Source organism: Camarhynchus parvulus, chromosome 1 (assembly GCF_901933205.1).
Source record: "Camarhynchus parvulus chromosome 1, STF_HiC, whole genome shotgun sequence".
Classification (NCBI taxonomy): domain Eukaryota; kingdom Metazoa; phylum Chordata; class Aves; order Passeriformes; family Thraupidae; genus Camarhynchus; species Camarhynchus parvulus.
The window spans coordinates 83,108,082-83,127,851 of record NC_044571.1 but is presented as its reverse complement, the minus strand read 5'-3'; the positions used below and the strand labels follow the sequence as shown (position 1 = coordinate 83,127,851).

General features: G+C 38.8%; 1 protein-coding gene across 5 annotated transcripts in view; it reads left to right on the top strand.

Moving 5' to 3' along the window:
* The window catches only part of SYTL2 (synaptotagmin like 2), a 52,875-nt gene that overhangs the window by 12,515 nt on the left and 20,590 nt on the right, over positions 1 to 19,770 (top strand). For all 5 annotated transcript variants that reach the window (XM_030958833.1, XM_030958817.1, XM_030958825.1 and 2 more), the window contains exons 3-6: positions 942 to 1,363; positions 11,057 to 11,205; positions 13,304 to 13,439; positions 19,566 to 19,638. In XM_030958833.1, coding sequence (XP_030814693.1) covers positions 1,263 to 1,363; positions 11,057 to 11,205; positions 13,304 to 13,439; positions 19,566 to 19,638 — 459 coding nt within the window. In that variant the 5' untranslated portion in view covers positions 942 to 1,262. The remainder of the gene's footprint in view (positions 1 to 941; positions 1,364 to 11,056; positions 11,206 to 13,303; positions 13,440 to 19,565; positions 19,639 to 19,770) is intronic.

The window sequence follows — 19,770 nt, the reverse complement described above, 5'->3', positions numbered from 1 at the left end:
TTGGTAGATCAATATGAGCTCAGCATCTTGTCAGCCACATCACCATGTCAGTGATGGGCCAAAGCAGGACACCCACAACCCTGAAGGGCTGTGATGGAGCTGCCTGGTACAGAAATATGTCCAGTGAAAACATCTGCTTCTCCTCTGTCTCTTACCAGCTTTGGCAATAGGCATGCTTCTGAGCATTAAATTTGAGCTATTTATTTCTTTTTTCCCAGACTTTGACATCCATGTCTCTGGAATCCTAAGGCAATAAGATAACCTAACCACAGACACAACTAACTCCTCCGTGCCATTCTCTCTATTCTTTTAAGGGTTTTTTTGAAGAAGAGGTTTTTGTCTCTGACAGTTGGAATTATCTCTAAGTGGATAGTCCTCTGAAACCATGGCCTAAGAAACAGAGACAAAACAGTATTTCAAATTACTACTTGTAAATGCAGTTTGGCTTGTATAAAGCAGTGAGGTTCATGTTACCATATGACTTGTAATTACACATACTCAATATGGAAATGTATAAATTATTTCACATTTATTCCATATGGTCTGTAGAACAGTGATTTGGCCTTTTTTCCCCCTTCCTTTAAATCACTGTGATAAGTGCTCTTTGCTTATTTTGGGGGGGTGGTTATCTCCCCTTTGCTTCAAATTGTTCTGGTAACTGTAAGGGTGATTTAAAATACTTGTATAATAAAAGTGTACCAATTGTATGACACTCCTTTCTATGTTTTAGGGTGTGAGTTGTCATATTGGAGAGGAATATATTTTCATGGCCACCTTGTTCAAGAGGCCTGTAAAACAGGTTTGACTTGAAGTGACCATTTGAACTTCATAAAGTCATTTAATCACACTGAAAAACTTGTTTCTTTTAATTAAAAATGAATACATAATCTACTTCCCTGATCCCTGATATTGCAACTTATTCTTCCTTGTCTCTTTTTTAGGGAATGTTTTGTTTGTTCTCAAACACTGGATATGCTGGGTCAATGAACTGTTACTCCAGGAAGCAGAGCTGAGAGGACAAACTGAGAAGACGTTAGTGTGATGGCAAGCAGGAATGCAACACTCTCCCAGAAGTCTCTCATCTAGGGAAACAGGCAAGAAAGCAACCTTTGTGACTCTTTAAACCACTGACTGTAACCTGGTCCAGGTTTGTCAGTGCCTGCTGAAAAAGACTTCTAGAACCTTAAAGCAGTCTGCCAGACTGTCCTCAGCAGGATCCAAGATCTTCCCAGACTCTTTAGCAGCCCTACAGACAAAACAAGATGATTGACCTAAGCTTCCTAACAGAGGAGGAACAAGAGGCGATAATGAAGGTGCTGCAACGGGATGCAGAGCTTAAAAGAGCTGAAGAAGAGAGAGTCAGGTAAGGGATCCAGCACCCTGCTTGTCTTGGGAAGACCTACACAGTTCCCATTCTCTGTTACTCAGGAGTAGATTCAAAACAGTTGTTGCTAAGGGCCCCATATTCCTCAGTATATGTGGTTTGGAGATATTTTCTACTCTGGTCTAGATTTACCATAGTCCCTGGATGGAATACCTCTACCACACAAATGATTCATTAGTGGCTGAAATTGTTATGGACCTTTGCAATTCCCTAAGGGGCCAAGAGCCCCCCGTACACATCTGCCTGGATACACATCTGCCCTGGTTTCCTCAGAAGAGGATTCAGTTTGCAAGGGTCAAAACCACTGCAGACTGGACTAATGCATAGTAAGTGAGGGACTTGGCTCAAAAGGACTGCAAGCACCCCCAACAAACCAAAATATGGTTGCAGCCAGCAAATATGTCAGAATGCTGAAGTAGTACCTAAAATATTTGGAGCTGCAGTCCAGAAGAAGTACCAACACTATGCCCCACTGCCATGAAAAGTCCTTGCAATCCACGGATATAGCAGAAAATTGCTCTTTAATTTCTTTGTGGTGCCACAGATGGAGCAGTGTGTTGTTATTCTGGAGTGTTTTATGTGCTGGGAGGTTTTACTGGAGCTACTATTAGGGCAACTGCCATGACTAGAAATGTATTCATGGAAAGTAGTGTTTCCCAGATGGCTCTGAGAAAGCTGTCTATCTACACAGGTATAAATAGCAGGCAAATAGTTGCTTCATAGATATCTATATCCCCAAATAGTTGCTGATATTTGCTTGCTCAAGAGTGAGGATTTTGGTAGGCGTTGGGGTTTTTTTTGTGAAGGAAATTATCCATTACAAGGTACACAAAATAATATGTGGACAAATAATGAAAAATGGAGCCTGAGATGCTGACAACTCCAAGTGCTGTAACAGAAACAAATTTTTACAGGCCTTAGTGAAGGCAAGATTTTCTCTCGCTGATTTGGTAATCTTCTCTAAGCTTCCTTCTCGTTGTGATGTTCCTCACGAAGTAATGTATTTCCAGTTTAAATGTTTTGAAATTATTCCAACCATGATGCATCTCTGATGCTTCTTTGCTACTGAGAAAGATTTTTTGTTTTTATAAAAATGTCCTTGGTGTAGGCATACTCTATATCCTGCAAAGGAAAGGCAGCCTGCCTCTTGCCCTAGGAGCAGCATTCCTTTTGCTGAGTATGCTTGTGCAGCCCTGAGGTTCTTTGATCAGCATGCAATCAGCATTGTGTTGAGTTATTCTACTTGCTTCTTTCAAGAGCAAGTATGTGTAGACCACTAGCTTCTCCTTGTTAAAAAGACTTTTCCTTTCAAAGCATTTGCTTTGGTGAAGGTAAAATCATTACAGGCACTGTTCCAAGTTCCTGCCCCCATCTTAATGCAGCCTAAGTAAATATTTTCACCACACAGTTTTGTCTTCTGCTTCAAAAAGCAGTAAACTGACTTTTCTGTGACAGAATAGGCATTTTATTTACTGAAGGTAGAAAACAACTGTATTTAGTCTTGGAATGTTACATCAGTGCCAGGTCTGAAAGCATTCAGGGTAAGTAATTGTAGATGAGAATTTGGAAACAGCATCTAGGGAAAAGAACCTTTCTTGGAACAGAAATTCAAAAAAGCCACTCTCAGCAGTGGTCTGAAAGGACTGTCAGAAAGTATTTTTGTCCCTGTAGCTTTACTTTTGCCATTTATACTTCTAGTTCAAGAGGGTGTGGTGGAAAATGTAAGAGACTGCAGGTTGTAGCAGCCTGTAATCATGTTTTGCAGCAGCATGTTTGCTGCTACAATAAAAAGTCTCTTCTACTTTCTAAATATTATAACTTGAGAAACTGGAAGCTTACGTATGAAATGGATTTTTCTGCTTCATTGTGGCACGTGGAGCTTGCTTTTCATATCTTAATATATTAAAACACTACTTGAATTATATCTTCAGCCAAGGAGATGCAGTACCTTAGTTTGGATTCTATAGCCTTGCACAGCTGGAAGATTCCAAGACCTGGGATCAACTGTCATCATACAAACATTAGACAGTGTGTTATTTATATGTGTATATAATAGAAGTCTTTCAATGTGATGTTTTTTCCTCTCCAGAAGAAATTCTGAGGTTTGAAGGGTGTTCTAATAATCTGTGCCATGTTCTTGGAGCATGGTCAAATTGGTTACGTGACAAAATCCTCTTTGAGCCACTTCCTAGTGGAATTTTACAAACCACCTGATAGAGCCTCTTCCCTGCTAACAGTTCCTAATATTGCTAATCTAATAAAACTCTGAGTAGGCTGGCCCATGCAGCCTCCTTAAGGTAGTCTGCTTTAAATCTTGGCTTGTTGAAGGTTGTAATAGGTGTTTCCCCATCTTGTGGCTCCTTTTGTGTTGGTCAGGATCAGCATGATTAGTTTTAGGTACAGGACTGCTTTGGGAACAGCATGTCTGCTTCCTCCTTCACCTCTGCTGAGGTTTGTCTCAAAGGAAAGAGGATACTGATGTTCTCTTGGGCTAAAGGGTGATGAAGAAATCTCGGGTGACAAGAGAATGTGATGCATGGAAAGCAAAAGACATTGCATGCTTTTTTATTCCTGGTGCAAGATGATGCCTCTCTTTGCTTCCTTGCCTTAGGAGCTGCAGCAGTTCACTCAATGGCAGTGCTGCTGTCGATGGGGCAAAGGCATAAAACAAGAGTCAGGTGACAGGTTGTCAATACTAGAAGCTGTTTCTCAGCATATTACTAACTTAATTATTTTGGTTTTTTGTCATCATTCCTGTCCAGGAATCTCTGATATACCCTACTCCAGCATTGAACAAAATGAGTGGGCTACGTACATAACTGAATGTCCTGGCAGTAGCTTCAATGTAACCCCTAACTCCTTTTACAGATGCATAGTTCAGAATTAGCTTAACTCTGAGCCCTTTCTGGAGACAGTAACGTGAGCAGAAATATATTTGTCTGTGAAGTTGTGGAGTGTGGCTGGCTGACTCTTCTGTGGTTTGAGTAGCTGGCCCCTGGCACCAGCATGTCTAAGGCAGAAAGCTGTTGTGGTCACCTTTGAGACAGGGTTCCCTGCTGTGGTGATCAGCCCTTCCCAGCAGAACCTCCTTGCAGTGCTCTTGTGGCCTGTGCTTGGGATTGTTTGCTCCTTATGTAAACTGAAGGAGGTTAATGATAGGGGAAATTCTGATATGGAGTTGTTTGTGTGGTGGGTGGGGACTGCTGTGTGCCAAACCCCTTTGATACATTAATTGGTGTGGTATTACAAAAAGAGAGAAAGCTTCAGGGGTCTGATTCTGCTAGGACTGTGTGGCAGTTGAAAACCTATTGTAAATGTTATTTTGGCTCTGGCTAGTTCTACCAGATATCGTCTCCAGTCACTTTTCAAGGCAGTTTTCCTTATATTGTTGACTGTCTTTTGTGAGGTGGGATATATTGAAGATATCGTGGCAAGGTTAATATTGGCACATTTCCCCAGTGCACATTACAGTAGTAAGTTGGTTTTCCTTGCTAGTAGTATGAAGCAAGCCATGATACAGGCTCTTCTGCTAATATTTGCTTGTATGTCATTTGGTGGGGCTGGTTTTATGCTTTATATGCCTACTTTTAAAGCCTGTGAAGAGCTGGGGACACTGTGTGAGCAGAACCTGCCACTTACATATTTTCTAACAACCTTTCCAGCCCTTGTTCAGATTGTCCTGTGCTGCTGTCCAGGCAGGCTCTCATACCAAAGGTATATTTGTCACAGGACAGCTGTGCCTTCATTGTGCAGGTTGGGTTGATCAGTTTGGTTTAGTTTTCCTCTGTCAGGTTTACTTGGGTTGCAACAGAAGAGGGAGGGGAGGCCATTGGGGAACCACAATGCAAATCCTTTAAAATAAGCAGAGAAACTAAACACTGTAAGGCTGGTCTGGAAATAAAACAATTGGAAGATAATAGAAGCTGCTAATGCTGGCAGACCTTGAAGACTCCTGCCTCCTGTAGCAAGACTCAAGAGTCTTGATACTGATTTCCTGAATGGAATAAAGTGAAGCTTCTATATGCTAAGAAATGCTTCAACAAAGCATTTGTGCTTACTTTGTGTCTGCCTAGGGAGTATCTAATTACACGATCTATATAATTCATTGCTTGTAAAAGGAAATTTACTTCAGACTTGACAGAGCAACTACTAATAGGAGAGTAAGTCTGAGTGCTAAGTGCAGGTGACATAGTAGAAAGGCACATTTCTACATTAAGGCCTCTATCTGTAGTGCAGAATATTAATATATTTTAAATGAAATGAGGGGAAAACATACCGGTCTGATGCCCCATATGTGGCCATCTGCTAGGAGAGAAATGCACAGCAGGGTTAATGTGGTCAGCGTGTTTCACAGCCACTTGTTAGCACAAACATTGGAATCATAGTTTTGGTTCCAGATTCTGATGGAGACCATATTTCAGTGGGCAGCAGAGCTTTATGTTTTTTTTCCTTCTCTCCAAAAACAATTGATTTCTCACACCTCTAAGCATGTAACTCACTCATTCATTCTGATGCTCCAGGCTTGGATGTGTCTGTCTCCCCTCTGACATGAGAGAAAATATCAAGTCTTTGTCCTGTCATCAAGACTTGAGCTGACTACAACCTGGTCAGTTCTCCAAGGACCCAAAACCAAGGTGATACCTGAGATTTATTCATCAGGGTATTGCTGGTAGACTTAACACACACAGACTTCTGAATTAGCATAAAATGGAAGATCATGCATTACTACAAACAGAATTGGCTTGCTTTTTCATGTATCCAAATACTTCTATCAGAAATCTTGCTGTCTATAGAGACACTAAAGGCAAGAGTTAGAGGTGTTGCTTATGAGGAATTGTGATGGCAAGGATGGGAAAAGGTTGTATAACCCCATAGGTCTGTTTTGTTCTTTCTAGTATAGCTCTCAAACAGTTTGAAATAATATTACTCATTGTTTAAATCAATTAAATAGTAACTGATGGTTTTTTTTTTTTGTTGTTGTTTTTTAGGGGTTTGTAAAATCATGTGCAGCTACCATGCAAAAGATAGCTTACTTGCAATTTGGGACTGCTCACTACAAATATTTTGGGTGTAGTTCTCTAACAAATGTCAGAACATACTTTCTTCCTATACCTTATATAGATATTTACAGACTAAAGAGGCATGCTCATACAAGGTGGAATGTTTAAATAATTACTGCTTTGTCCTGTAAACTTTTTGTAGTTGTTTCCTACTCTCAAAGAAGAAAAAAAGAACCTAATCAACAAGTCTGGCTCTTAAAATACCTGGTCTAATATCATTTTACTTCTCTTCTTGTATAAGTGACACTACAAAAAGTTTGTCTTGTCTGTGTTCAGAATGTGACCCAGAATCTAAATCCTTTGTCTTTTTGTTGGTTTGTGATTTGTTGTTATGTTTGCAGCAAATAGAATTGAGATAAAATTCATCAAATTTCTCTTTCAACTTCTCCACTTATTTGGTATTTTGGTATCCCATTTGCAGAAGGGAGGTTTCAGAAGTTAATTTGTTGATAAGGTGTGGTAATATAATGATTTTTAAAGGCTTTATTTTGATATTGGACTCTAAGGTACTTTTTCCAAATGTTTGGATTAGGGTGTGTGGGACAATAGTGAATCTATCTATGAGGTAAACACAGACCTGGATCTAAATCCTCCTTCATTCATCACGATGAGTCCTAGAATATGCTGGCACCACACAGATTGTCCTGTCTGAAAGCTCAGTTTAAACTGTCAGTTGGGGTATAAGGCAATCAAATAAGGGATTAAGGTGTCAGTAGTCACATCTTGCAAATTCCATGGTGACTTGTAATGTAGACTGTGAATAAGGTAGGTGCAGGGGAGGGAATTGAGACACTGAGGAAGTGTAGATGAAAAATTTTAGATACGGGTATGTATTGCTACATACTCTTTTTTCAAAAACAGGGATGAGTTGTTACCTCTTTGCTTATGCAATGACCTATTACAGTAGCCTACAAAGCACAGGATAAACCATTCTGGATTTGGTGATAAGAAGGTTGTCAGGGACTGATTGTATCAGAGCAGATTTCCTGCCTTATAGGTACCATATGGAAGAACATGCATTACTACAAGCAGAATTGGCTTGCTTTTTCATGTATCCAGCTACTTCTAACTATCATTATCATATGGTCCAGAGGTGGCGAGGAACTACCCAATTAATCCATGTATAGATTTTCTGTTTGCCTGCAGAGTGATGGACAGTTGGTTTGTATTCCTGTTCAGTGCAATCTGCGTGTACTTACTGCCCTAGGGGAGATGACAAATTTTCCATCTTGCCATAAAACGTTTCACCTTAGCATAGTGGAAACATCATATTAAATAATGGGAACAAAGTCTTACTCAGTCCAAAATCCTCTTTTAAATTTCCTTTTAACTATGTAACTTTACTTTCTTGAGTTTAAAGTTCCTATAGGAGAAATGGGCATGAGCTTCATTATAACTTTAGGCTGTTTCCCCTTGAAAAACTGCAGCATAGACTAACTGGCATTTTAACAGAGCACAGAGGGACTCCAGAATACCTACTTGCATCATACATAAAGGTCTTGCTGCATTTTCTCCTAATTGCAAACTTGGCAGCTGAGCCTGCAATCCGATTCTTAATCTGGTTGTCTACTAGTTCTTTGATCACCAAGAGAAAAAATTAATGGCAACTTGGTCAGCCACTTTGTTAACTGGGGAGCTGGTGTAGAATCAGTTGTTGGCTTCCAGTCCTGTTGTGGTTTGCTGGGAGACTGACATAGCTGTGGAAAACCATGGCTGTAGTCTGACTCTCCACAGTTGCTTTCAAGGTAAACCACAATCTGTGTTTAATTCCTAGCAGTCAAACAACCCCACATAGTGCAAGCAGTTTGATGTGACTGCTAAGACCTCCTCCTAGCAAATCTTGAGAACTCAAGGAGCATTTTAAAAATTCTCATTTGTTGCAAAAACAGTTGCAGGCATTATAAGTCTATGATGTATTGGTGAGCGAAGGAGGCTTAAACACTTTTTTGTTGTCAAGACCTAGAACTAATTGTCTTTCTGATAATGGAAATCTATTTCTTTATTTGTGGCTGGAGAATGCCTGGAAATAGCTTTAATACTTATGTTGCTCTTAGTTCCTCAGAAACAATGGGACTGACAGGCTAAGCACCTCTCTTGAAAAGGCAAGTAAGACAAGCTTACTTCGAAGTGAGATAGTAAAAGTCTGTTTAAGTCAGCTGCTGTCAGCATCTATCAGTTCTCACCATAACAACCCTGTCAGGCAGGCAGGTCATTTGTAAAGGAAGTGCTGTGAAAATTGAGAGCACTTTTATAACTGTGTTAGCAAGTACAATTAATTAATTCCCAAAGTCTCAAAGGGCTGTTGAGCTGGTGGAGTTAAGGTACACTAACTCTCATAGGCGGCAAGCAGAGGTGGGAGCAGGGTGCTTTCACTTCCAGACAAAATGGGAGCTGCTGCATTGGCCAGATGACATTTATTGAGTCTAGAGCTGTGACAAATCCATGCCTCTGTCTCTGTCTGGTTATGTTAACTGGTCACAGATCTGAGAGTCCTGCAGGCAGGTAAGCAGGCTGGAACAGCTGAGAGGCCTGGGATCCTGTCCCCTTCAACAGCTCAGCTGAGCTTCCTCTGCTCTGAACTGACTTGTTAAGGTTTCCAGCCACACCCCACAGTTTCAGTGGCTGAATACCAAGGGGAGAGGGGTGAGCAGTGTCTGGGGTAAGGACACTGAATACTTGTCCCGTGACTCAGCACCCTCCGCTACAGAACCTCCCTTGGCATATGTTGTCATACTGCCCCCGAGCACTTGCCCTGCAGGCTGTACAAACAGCTGAAAAGCCAGTCCCTTGCCTTAAGGGGCATCACTTCTGAGAAGACAAATAACACGTGTGAAAGAAGGTGAAAGGGAGAAGCAGCCACCTGTGTAAAAAATTTGTGTGTTCTACATTTCCATTCTTCCTGCTGGCTGCATTTATAAACTGAGTAATATGTTTGCTGGAGGACAAAGGGAAGCTACTGCTGTGTTCCTGCTTCAACTTAAAACACTTGCTTAGGAAGGGTATTTAGTTTGGCCCTTGGAGAAGCACAGAGGGAGGGAGAAATTTTAAATGACCCAGTAACTACTATGAACTGTTGAATCTTGGAGTTAAAAATGCCAATGGGGACCTCAACCTCTGGCAGCCTAAACTGTATGTAGTAGATTTGAGGCACCTCTAGTAGCAGGGACTGATTTTTGACAGTACTTTCAAAATAAAGTTTTAAGTATTCAAGTTGTAATATACCTGATGCATTCAAGTAAGGCTTTTCATATCTGGCCATACCAAGATGAAAGAGAAGTTGATTGACAGATGAGAATGGTCTATCTTAGTTTGAGGGTTGGGACTAGCCCAATGTCCTTTCTCTGTTGTCAAAGACTGTCTGTGTGTGACAATCAAATCTGCAAACTATAATTAAAGGGCTGTCATCAGAAATAATTGATTGTACCAGAAGATCTGTCCCCTAAACCCATGAGGAATGTCATACTCTGAACTTCCTGGGGGTTAGGCTAGATGATCTTTAACGGTCCCTCCCAACCCAAACCATTCATGATTATCCATCAGGCCTGTGAAAGACAGCATCATTCCATGGCAATGTGGCCTGTGCTTAGCCTTCAAGTCTCAGTAAATGGACCTGATTTGATTTCTCCCTTTGGCTTTGTTGTTAGCTTATTTTGCTGAAGGAAAGGACATAAATGGAGAAGGAAGATGAAGCATGACTTGACTTTTTATTGTTTAAGTGGTCTCTAAATCTGTGTGGTAACTTCCCTGATCTGCAGGTTAGTCTCCAGGCCATGTGTAAGCATATGCCTAATATGTTACATGCCTAACAAGGGAAAAAAACACAACCTCTCAAATTGCCCACAGCAACTACTTACTCTGTTAAAGCATGCCTCGTAAAAGCAGGAAAACCCTGTGGCCTGAAAACAAATGATTAAAAATTTGTCTTCCAGTTTTAAAAATGACTGTAGTTCACATGATGGATTTTTATAAGATTAATAAAACAAATAGCACAAACTTATTTTGTTGTTTCTTGCATGTGATGATGTTTTTCTGTGTAATTCATTGTATTCATAAAAGGATTTTTGTGTAATTTATGGGAAAAATGCTTCCAGTACACATTTGGACTCTGTGTGTGTAAAAGCAGTGCCAAAAATCCCCCGAAGAGGCATCTTCTGACCCTTAAAATAGCCATGCTCTTAATTTTGCTAGAGACTTTTTATGCTGTTCTACTAGCTTATCTCAATTTTAATCTTGGAAAACTGGCCTTTGGAGGCAGGAAGTCAAAATCTGCAGTAACTGGGGACTTCTCTAGTGCTTGAGTGTTTATCATAGCAAAGCTGTTTAGTTTTTCTTTGAGAGTTACCCTCAGAGCATAGGTTGAATTAATAAGGCTGAGGCTTTTCCCTTTCTAGCTCATTGTCATCCTTCATCATTAGATAAGGAGCATAATGGGTGAGAAGATGGAAATAGCATGTGGAGACACTGTTAAAAAAATCAACAGACAAAACATAACCCTGCTCCCTGAAACAAAAAACAAGCAACCAAAAAAATCTGACTCTTTTTTTTTCCTGTTCACATAGGTAAGTATATGAAGTATGTTTATATCTCATTTATTAATTTTCCTCTTCCTCAGGCATTTACCAGAAAAAGTCAAAGACCATGTTCAGCTGAAGAATATGAGCGGGCAGTGGTTTTATGAGGCCAAGTCGAAGCGGCACAGGGATAAGATCCATGGAGCAGATATTATCAGAGCTTCCATGCGCAGGAAACCTGCCACCATTGGTAAGCATTTGGAAATTTGTTTTGGAAAGGCTGCCTCTTACTTTGCTAACCTCAGACAATGTTGTCTGTGAAATACAAGAATACTGGTCTCTCTACAAGTGGAAAGTGATGCAAAAAAGAGACTTCCCATGTAATTTACAGTGGAACCTTTCCTCTCCCACAGTGCTATATGTTAAGGAGTGGTGACTGCTAACAGAAGGGACTGGCTTATGTTTATGTTAGGATTAAAAGCTCTCTGCACTCCTAGACTCATTCTCATTTCCATTTCTGAGGCCCTGTGAGTTATTTAGGAACATGCAAAAATGCAAGATTGAGGAAATTGCTCTTTAACATGAATTTCCAAGATTTTGGTGCTTGGTTTGAGACCTTTGAGGCTTAATGGCAGGCATCACAAGCTAGAGGTAGTGGTTGTAACTAACTGAAATATTTGTGCTGAAAGCTCTGGCAGCTGTGACTGGCATCCTGTGTCCTGGTGAACTTTAGATGCATTCATAATCCCCATGCCATGGTGGGTGCTCTGGTCACCATTAACTTTACCCCCTGGAGGGAGGGAGTGAGCAGTCAATCTGTGTTCACAAAAACATGTTATGTAATATCCAGGATTTTATAGACCCCCATTATAAATCTCTCAGCATCTGACTTTTAATCTAAAGTGTCCTGGTCTATTTTATCATTCTTTGTATAGAAAGTGATTTTTTTTCTTAGCAAAACTGATCTACCTCCCCTTCTGCTAAGTCTCCTCAAGTTCTGCTAAGTCTTCTTGTTTTAGAAGGGCAAGACTTACATTATTCTTGCCAAATTGTACTGATGTTTGTGCTATTTAGTTTTTTTAGTTCTGTCAAGGGATTTTGTTATGTGCTAGTGAAGCAAGTAAGGTACCTCCTTCCATGCTCTGAATGGACTACAGTTTGTTGCTTTCTATGGGTTTTGTAACTACAAGTTAGCCTTGTTTTCGTCTGTTTAACCCTGTAGTATTGCACCTTCTCAATTTCTATATTTTCAGATATTGTTTTGAATAATGTCAGTTAAGTCAATTTGAGGTTACTGCTTTGAGTTTTTAAGTTAAAAAGAAAAGGCCTGAAACAGAAAAGAATGCAGAAAAAGAAAACTGTAGGTGCTTAGTGTGGTGTGTTTGTCATTTTGGCTGGTTTTGTACTTGAAGGTTATGAAAATCAGCTGTAAGATTCTAGCTAAATTTCACAGTAACTTGTATCTTAAAGGAAGGTACTAAAAGCCTTGCCATCTTAAAGGAAAGTTAATTAATCCAAATCTTGTTACTTAAACAAAGTGACATGTTGGCACACTCGGAACTATGTACAATTGCTTGGTTTCAATGACTCATGAGATGGCAAGATATTTTTCCTTGCAGTTATAGATAGCAAAAATGTGAAAAAAAGTCTTGCTTATTTGTGCACACTAAGAAATTCTTCACTTCTAAACTGTTGTTGAAGTGGAAAAAGCATTAGAGGAAATAATGGAATGTTTTTGCTCTGAAAGGCATTATCAGACTAGGATTTTGTCCCACCCTAAAAAGAAATGCAAATGTATTTGCATTGCTGAGTGAGGTGAGGCTTTTTGTTTGTTTGGGTTTTTCACATTACCTTTTTAACATCTTGTGGTAATTCTGTTCATAAAGGATTGGCCACCTGCCTAAGTGAGTTATGACCAACTTCCAGTTTACTGTTTAAGAAGGGAAAAATTGAATTGATTTCAACATATTTTCAGTTTCCTCTAGTTTAATCATTTTTTCCTTTTTCGGGAGATTGAGGATGAACTTTCAGTATTTGTGTAACTGCAAGAACTGCAGGATTAGTCTTTACCAGGGTTCTTGTAGAAAACTCCTCCATTTAGGATTACTTTAAGGTTTAAACCAGATATATCTGGTGTAGTAAAATGAAGTACTCAGAACAGTATTTGACATTTTTAGTAGCGTTAAAAAGGTGTTCTTTAGAAGGCACCAGATCTGCTTCTGAAAACAATTCAAGTATAGTGGGCATTAGAAATAGCTGTAGGCCTAAATGCAAATACTTGTACGTCTTCCTCAAGAAAACCTGTATGAGCATGTGGGAAACAACAATATTCTTGCATCATGTTTTAGCTGAAGTGGCTCAGAACAAAACGAGCAAAGCAAAGATCAGCTGGGTGAACAATGTTAATAAAGAAGTCTTCGAGCCACCAGAGCTACACGGCATTGAGGAACATCAAGAAGAAGAACAACAGAAAACTAGCTGGAGGTAAGCTGTCTGTTTATCATGCTTAGAATGTGTATATATACGGACTAGTGAAACTTGGGAGCTGTAAGCTCCACCCAAAATGATGTACTTACTTCTTATTTCAAAGGTCACCAAATGTTCCCTTAGAATTGTACAAGAAAACTGCATGTGACAGACACAAAGTCATGTACTGTTCTGCATTTGAATATAGAGCAATTAACAATCTTCAGCTTGCCTGTCTCAGAAAAAGTTGACAATCAAGCATGGAATGGTCACATACATGTTGTCATGTCACAATTTATTTTGGTTCCTTGAAGTGAGACCTGGATTTTCTAGTTAGAATGGCTGGCCATGACCAGTCCCCTGCAGTCAGTAATATGGGGACCACAACCTCTGCATGTCTTCATTCAGTTGTTTACTGAAACCATACTATCAATTCAGCCTGAATTTTAAACTTGGATTGCAGCATTATGAGGTTAGAAAAACCTATAGAATTATCAAGTCCAGCCATTAACCCAGCACTGCCAAGGCCTCCACTAAACCACATTCCCAAGTGCCACATCCACATGTTTTGAGCACTTCATATTACATGAAGAATTGGAAACTAAGAAATTGCTGTTTAAAATTTTCCAAATTATTTGGCACACAGTTTAAGACCTCTGAGACTTTTTTAGAAGACCAAACATATTTCAGATGGAAAGAACTAGAATCTTTAGATAGCTGCAGAAAATTAGTCAGATTCTACCAAGAAAAGTAAATGTCTTTCTGGAATTGAGAAGCTTCCTTTCAGAGTAAAATGAGACAGTCATCTTTGGTATGCCTGAATTACTACAGTTGTACAGTTGGCCGGATGATAAGTAGTTTCTGAACTAAAAAGGATTTAATATTAAATCACTTTATCTCAAGCCCATAAACATCCCAAACAGCTTTATTTTGTTTTGAAATATCCTGAGTTGATTTCTGAAACAGACATGTCTTCTCTTTAAAACACCTACACGTATTTAACGCGCTGGCTATGTTAAAAACTCCCAAAAAACCTACATTTGAGAAAGAAAATGCTGAAACGGTTGGAGTCAGGACAGGTAAAAGTGAAATATCTTGAAGTGGCCAGATTTCTCAACACACTGAGGAAACAAAAACCAGGGTGTAACCCAGATAGCCACTGTTTGTGCTTATAATGAACAGAGCGAGGTAAGAGCCAGAGTTACTTCTTAGGGGAACCGCTTCACCTCTGGTTGTGCCATTGATGAGCTCTGTAACCTGTCACTTTCTTGTCTAAGTCCTTCTCTGTACATCATCTGTTTTTTCTTTGCAGTAAGGCTTCTCCTACTATGCATTTATACAATACCTAGTAGCAATTGAACCTTTCACTTTCATGGTCTGCAGTCTGGGCACACACATTCATGGTGAATGGCAGCAAAGGTTGGTGTGAGTCTTAACAACTCTGGATTGTGTCTTTGTTATATTTTATCACTATCAGTGAACTCAGAGGTGTTTGTTTTGACCACATCTGAAATTGTGCTGAAAGAGATCAAATCAACTGCTTTGTTATAGACTTGCCAAAAATGAAGTTGTCCAAAAAGGATGATAAAGGTTGCTTATCACAAGACAGAGCTCTGTTTTCCTTCCCAGCTGAAGTTAACTGATGTACTGACAGAGTTAGTTGTTACTAAATGTAGTTTTTTTTACAGGTGGCTTTTACATTCAGGAGATTGCTATGAAGTTATTTCTTTAAGAACAGCAGAAGGCATGTTGCTGTTTAATATATCTTTTAGAATATTTTAGATATCATCTTGCTCATCAGGAACAGATGATGATATTTTTAAAGAAGTATAGTCTTATAATCCTATTCTTATAATTAGAACTCTCCAGAAACTGTGTGTGATTGATAAGGTATAATAGATTTCATAATATGCCAGGGCAGCCTCTTCAAAAATACATAGCATAGCAAGGTTTAATAATATGTAGAGTTTTTTTTTAAATGGGACCAACTTGATAGTGGTCTTCAACTTGAAGTGGTTTGATGACTTATTTCAGATCACAGCCATGCAAAGCTTGATAATTATTTTCCAGGACTCCCCCCTGCCTTTTGCTCCAAATTGTACCAGAAGTTGATCAGCCTCCATGCCTTGTTCATATGTACTTGTACTTTCCTCAATAGCTGAAGATCTTCTCTCTAAAGCAACCCCACACAGTCCAGTGATTTATGAGGCAATTGGAAATGGACCTTAGGAAGTGATCTGTCATATGTGAGCTGGATGCTTACTTACACTGACTTTGCATAAATAACTTGATTGGATACCTCAGGTCGTTTGTTTCTAAAATGTCAAAACCTATGGCAAGCAAATGTGGCAGGATTGTGAAATTCATTGCTTATGATTTTATTGTGGGCTTAATTCACCATAACTGAGGTTAGTCTATGCAATATTGTATGCGAGAAATTGCAGGAGGCACCATATGCTTTTAAAATACTCTTCCTTTCTGTTCTCTTGATACTGGAATTTGAAGGAGATTATCCTGGCATAACTGTGGGCCTGTCTCTAAGAGCAGAAGGAAACACAATGGTGCAAAAGCAATAACCCCAGTAGCTGGGGTGGGAAGGGAAAATCTACAAACATTTAATTTGGCTGCTAGGATAGTGGAGCCACAAGGAATAAATGAGCTCTTCCTCTCACAATGGAATAGTCTTAACACAACTAAGAGATGAAACACAATTATTGTAGAATTTGGGATTGCATTAAAGGCAGCTCACGGCTAACGGTGTCCAAATGCTACCTGCGGTTCAAGCACTGGACTTTTAAAGCATTTTAAAGTGCTGCTTTAAGAATAAGTTTGTGGGTGTTGTGGGGTTTCTGGGGTTTTTCAGTTTGCTTTTTTTCCCCTCTTTCTCTAAGAGTGTGGCTCAGGCCAGCACTGACTTACAGGCTTTGCATAAACTTACATGGCTGCTAACCTGAGGATTGGGTCCAGAAACAATATGATAACAAGTTACTAAGAGTACTTTTGTTCTGGATCCTGTTCTTAAAGCAAAACAATTCTTACTGAGTATAAAGGAAGTTTAGTTCTGCTAGATCTGTTTGTAAACTGATAAGGATAAAATCCAACTCTTGGGCCAGTTCAACTACTGTTGAATTAGGATACTACTATATTATGTAGAACAACAGTATCCTTAAAATTAGCAGTGACGTTTATTCCCACACCCCAAATATCAAAATGCCATGATGAAGGTATGAATTATTTCTTTTTTGAGTTTTATATCATTGTGATAATTTTCTTGCATACCAGAGCCTTTACAGGCCAGGTGTGTGAAATGTCTTTAAAGGTGTAGCCTTGAACAGAATGAGTTTTCAAAGGTGAGTCACACTGTCAATATTATATCTGTCCAGTGATGCCATCTGTCTATATGCTGAATCTCAAAAAAGGAGGATTTTCTTTCAAATTCAGATTCACGGGTCGTTTTCTTCCCTAAGCTAAAAAGTGTTCTTGATCAACATTGAACAGGTGGCAAGTGGGGGTCCTGGGGTTCAGCAAATGGAAAACTTGCACAAAAGCCCTGACTTTTAGAATCCATGTATTGACATGCCTGCAAATCTGTAACCTCTTTCTCTAGCTTTGCTCCTGCCTTTGCCTTGTTGCTTCAGTCTACATGGGACTTGGGCCTTCATTGTGGTTCTTGGCACATAATTTTTCCAAGTTGAAGGGTAGAATTTTTAAAGCCTTTTTTAATCTATCAGTTTAGACTTAAACACTTTTAGATTAGCCTTGTGAATGCAGCATATCTAGGAACAGTTTGTTCAGTTTTCTTATCTATGTAGGTTGTGGGTAAACTCATTTTCAGACCTATTGTTGTAAAACACAGTTATAGGATCCTGGCTGTTGTTTTTTCTCTGCTTTGCTTTATTTAGACCTGGGTTTTCAGTATGTAATGCCAAGTTGTTAATCTTTAATTATTCTATGGTAAGTCCAAAGAAACATTGTACTAAAGATTATGAGATTGTTTCATTGAACACACACAAAGTTACCTCTCCACCTGTAAAAACTTCACTAAAGAATGTCTTATCAGTTTCTTGCAGCCCAGGGTGCTTGACAGTATTTTTCTTGCTTAAAATGGGTGAGGGGTTGAAGTATTTGGGACCTAAACCTGAAAAGCAAAAATTATGATTGTCCTGTTCAGTAGTAGGTGTTGCAGAAAAGAAGCAAAATGCAGGAGCGTACAAGTGGGGTGCTCTCGAAAACAAAACCACGAGTGCTTTATAAAAGCAAGAACACTAACTCCATTTTCTGTAGTTTCTATAATAGGTATGTCTATTTTCATACTTAAAAAATATATTAGAACTAAGGTTAAAAACAATAATGTGAAAGGGTATTTTGGAAAAGAAAATAGAAGTTGCAACATTTAGCTCTTTGAGAACCAGAATCTTTCTCTTACTTGGGATCAGCAAATAGTAGAAAGAACAGTAGTAATCTGTTAGTAATCTGGTGCATGCATGTAAGAGGCCACAACAGTTACTGTCCTACAAAAATGTAAGAACAGTTAATTTTTCACCCTTGAGATAGATTCCATTATAAAATCGGCTCGTTCCTTAACCCTCTGTCACTATGCATGGTGGTATATTTCTTAAAGACAGTGTTGAATCAAAAGAGCAAGGAAGGGATATAGAAGTTTATAGTTCAGATTGCACCCAGTATTTTTTGCTTGCCTTGTGTTCACACTGCTCACTGTGGTCATTTTATCCTCTCCATAATTTTGTATTTTCCTTCTGCAAAACGTAAGTGATGTCACTGATCAGACACACTTAGCAGTCCAGAGGCAAATAGACTTTCAAGGGTAGTTTATCAGAGTGTTTTGGGGTTTTTTTCTCCCCTAAAGTTTGAGCTTTACTGTGCACCTTGCAGAAGATGGGAAAATTGTCCTCCCCTCAGGAGGGCAGACTGGTACCAATTACCAGACTGGAGAGATATTTGTTAATGCAAGGAGATGAATCTAGAACTTGATGAGAGGTGGATGCTGTTTCTGTCCCAAGACACCTTGTGGCTCTTCTACTTAGCACCCTTAAGCTTTTTCACACATAACAAAGATCATTGAGAAAAGAAATACTCAGTTTTGGAATCTCCTTGTACATCTGTATTGGAAAAACCATAGGAACTACTGTCCTTCCTAGCCTGATATATATTTCCTATTTGGAAATATAAATATTTTCTGCTTCATATTGTTCCCCCACCCCAAAATTGTAAGTTTGTATCTTGGTTAATGTCAGTGTTTTCCACATAAAATTAGGATACTCAATATGGTTGTTCTGTGAAGACCATATTGAAATCCATGTCTAACTTCCATCTTCAAATACTTTTTCATAGATGTTTAGGTAAACTAAAATAGTAAAAATCTGATTGGAAAAAAAAAACTTGCATCATTTTGCAAGTAGATTAGATACTTCTAGAGATAATATAGGAGCTGTCTCTTCTAGCTGTTTTAATTTCTCCATATCTGGGCTATCCTTATTATCACAAGCAATAACTTACTTCACTTATGCAATCAATCAAAAAAATTTATACATCTCAATTGAAAGAATAGCTTATAAACTGTACCTCTGAGGGGATGTGTTGCTATCTGTGAGATGTCGCATCTTTACTATAGTGGTGATGGAATTCCTCTGGTTTTTCTGACTTTGACACTTAACAAAACTCTATTTTTTATTCAGATTTTGACACTTTCCTCCAGTTTGATTTCAGTTCTAGAAGTACAAATGTAGGACAAGGATGAAGATGGCAACACTGATATTGTTTGGAGAGTAGCGATATTTACTGTATTTATACAATATTTACTATAAATATGAAATCTAGATTTATATTTATGTTTATTTTTATGAAGTTTATTCAGACATTTTAAATGTATAAAAATATGGTTTCTATCACACCAAGTAGAACTTGTATTGAATTCTTTAACAAGTAAATACATTTTTGCAAGGAAACAAAGCAGCAAGAGTATCCCTTTTCCTATAGGAATGAAAACAGGCTAAATAGAAAAACTCCAGTGCCATGTTTATATTTATGTTTGAGTATGTATAAGTGAATCTTTGTTTTGCTTTTTCAAAAAGGCTTAAAGTAATGTCCTGTTTGATTAAGTTGTTATTTAACTTTCCTTTACAGTTCTAAAGAAGTAACCCCTGTGTTAAACAAGCCAGAGGAAAGACCTGTGAAGGCAGCAGTCTCATCAGTAAGGGTATGACTGGTACTGAATATGGTGGAAGTTATTTGCTTCAGTGGGAAACATTAGTAAAGCTTTGAGGAGGAAAAATAATAATTTGTAAAAAAAATTTTTTGGGGATTTTTTTTTTGTTTTAGAGGGAGGTAA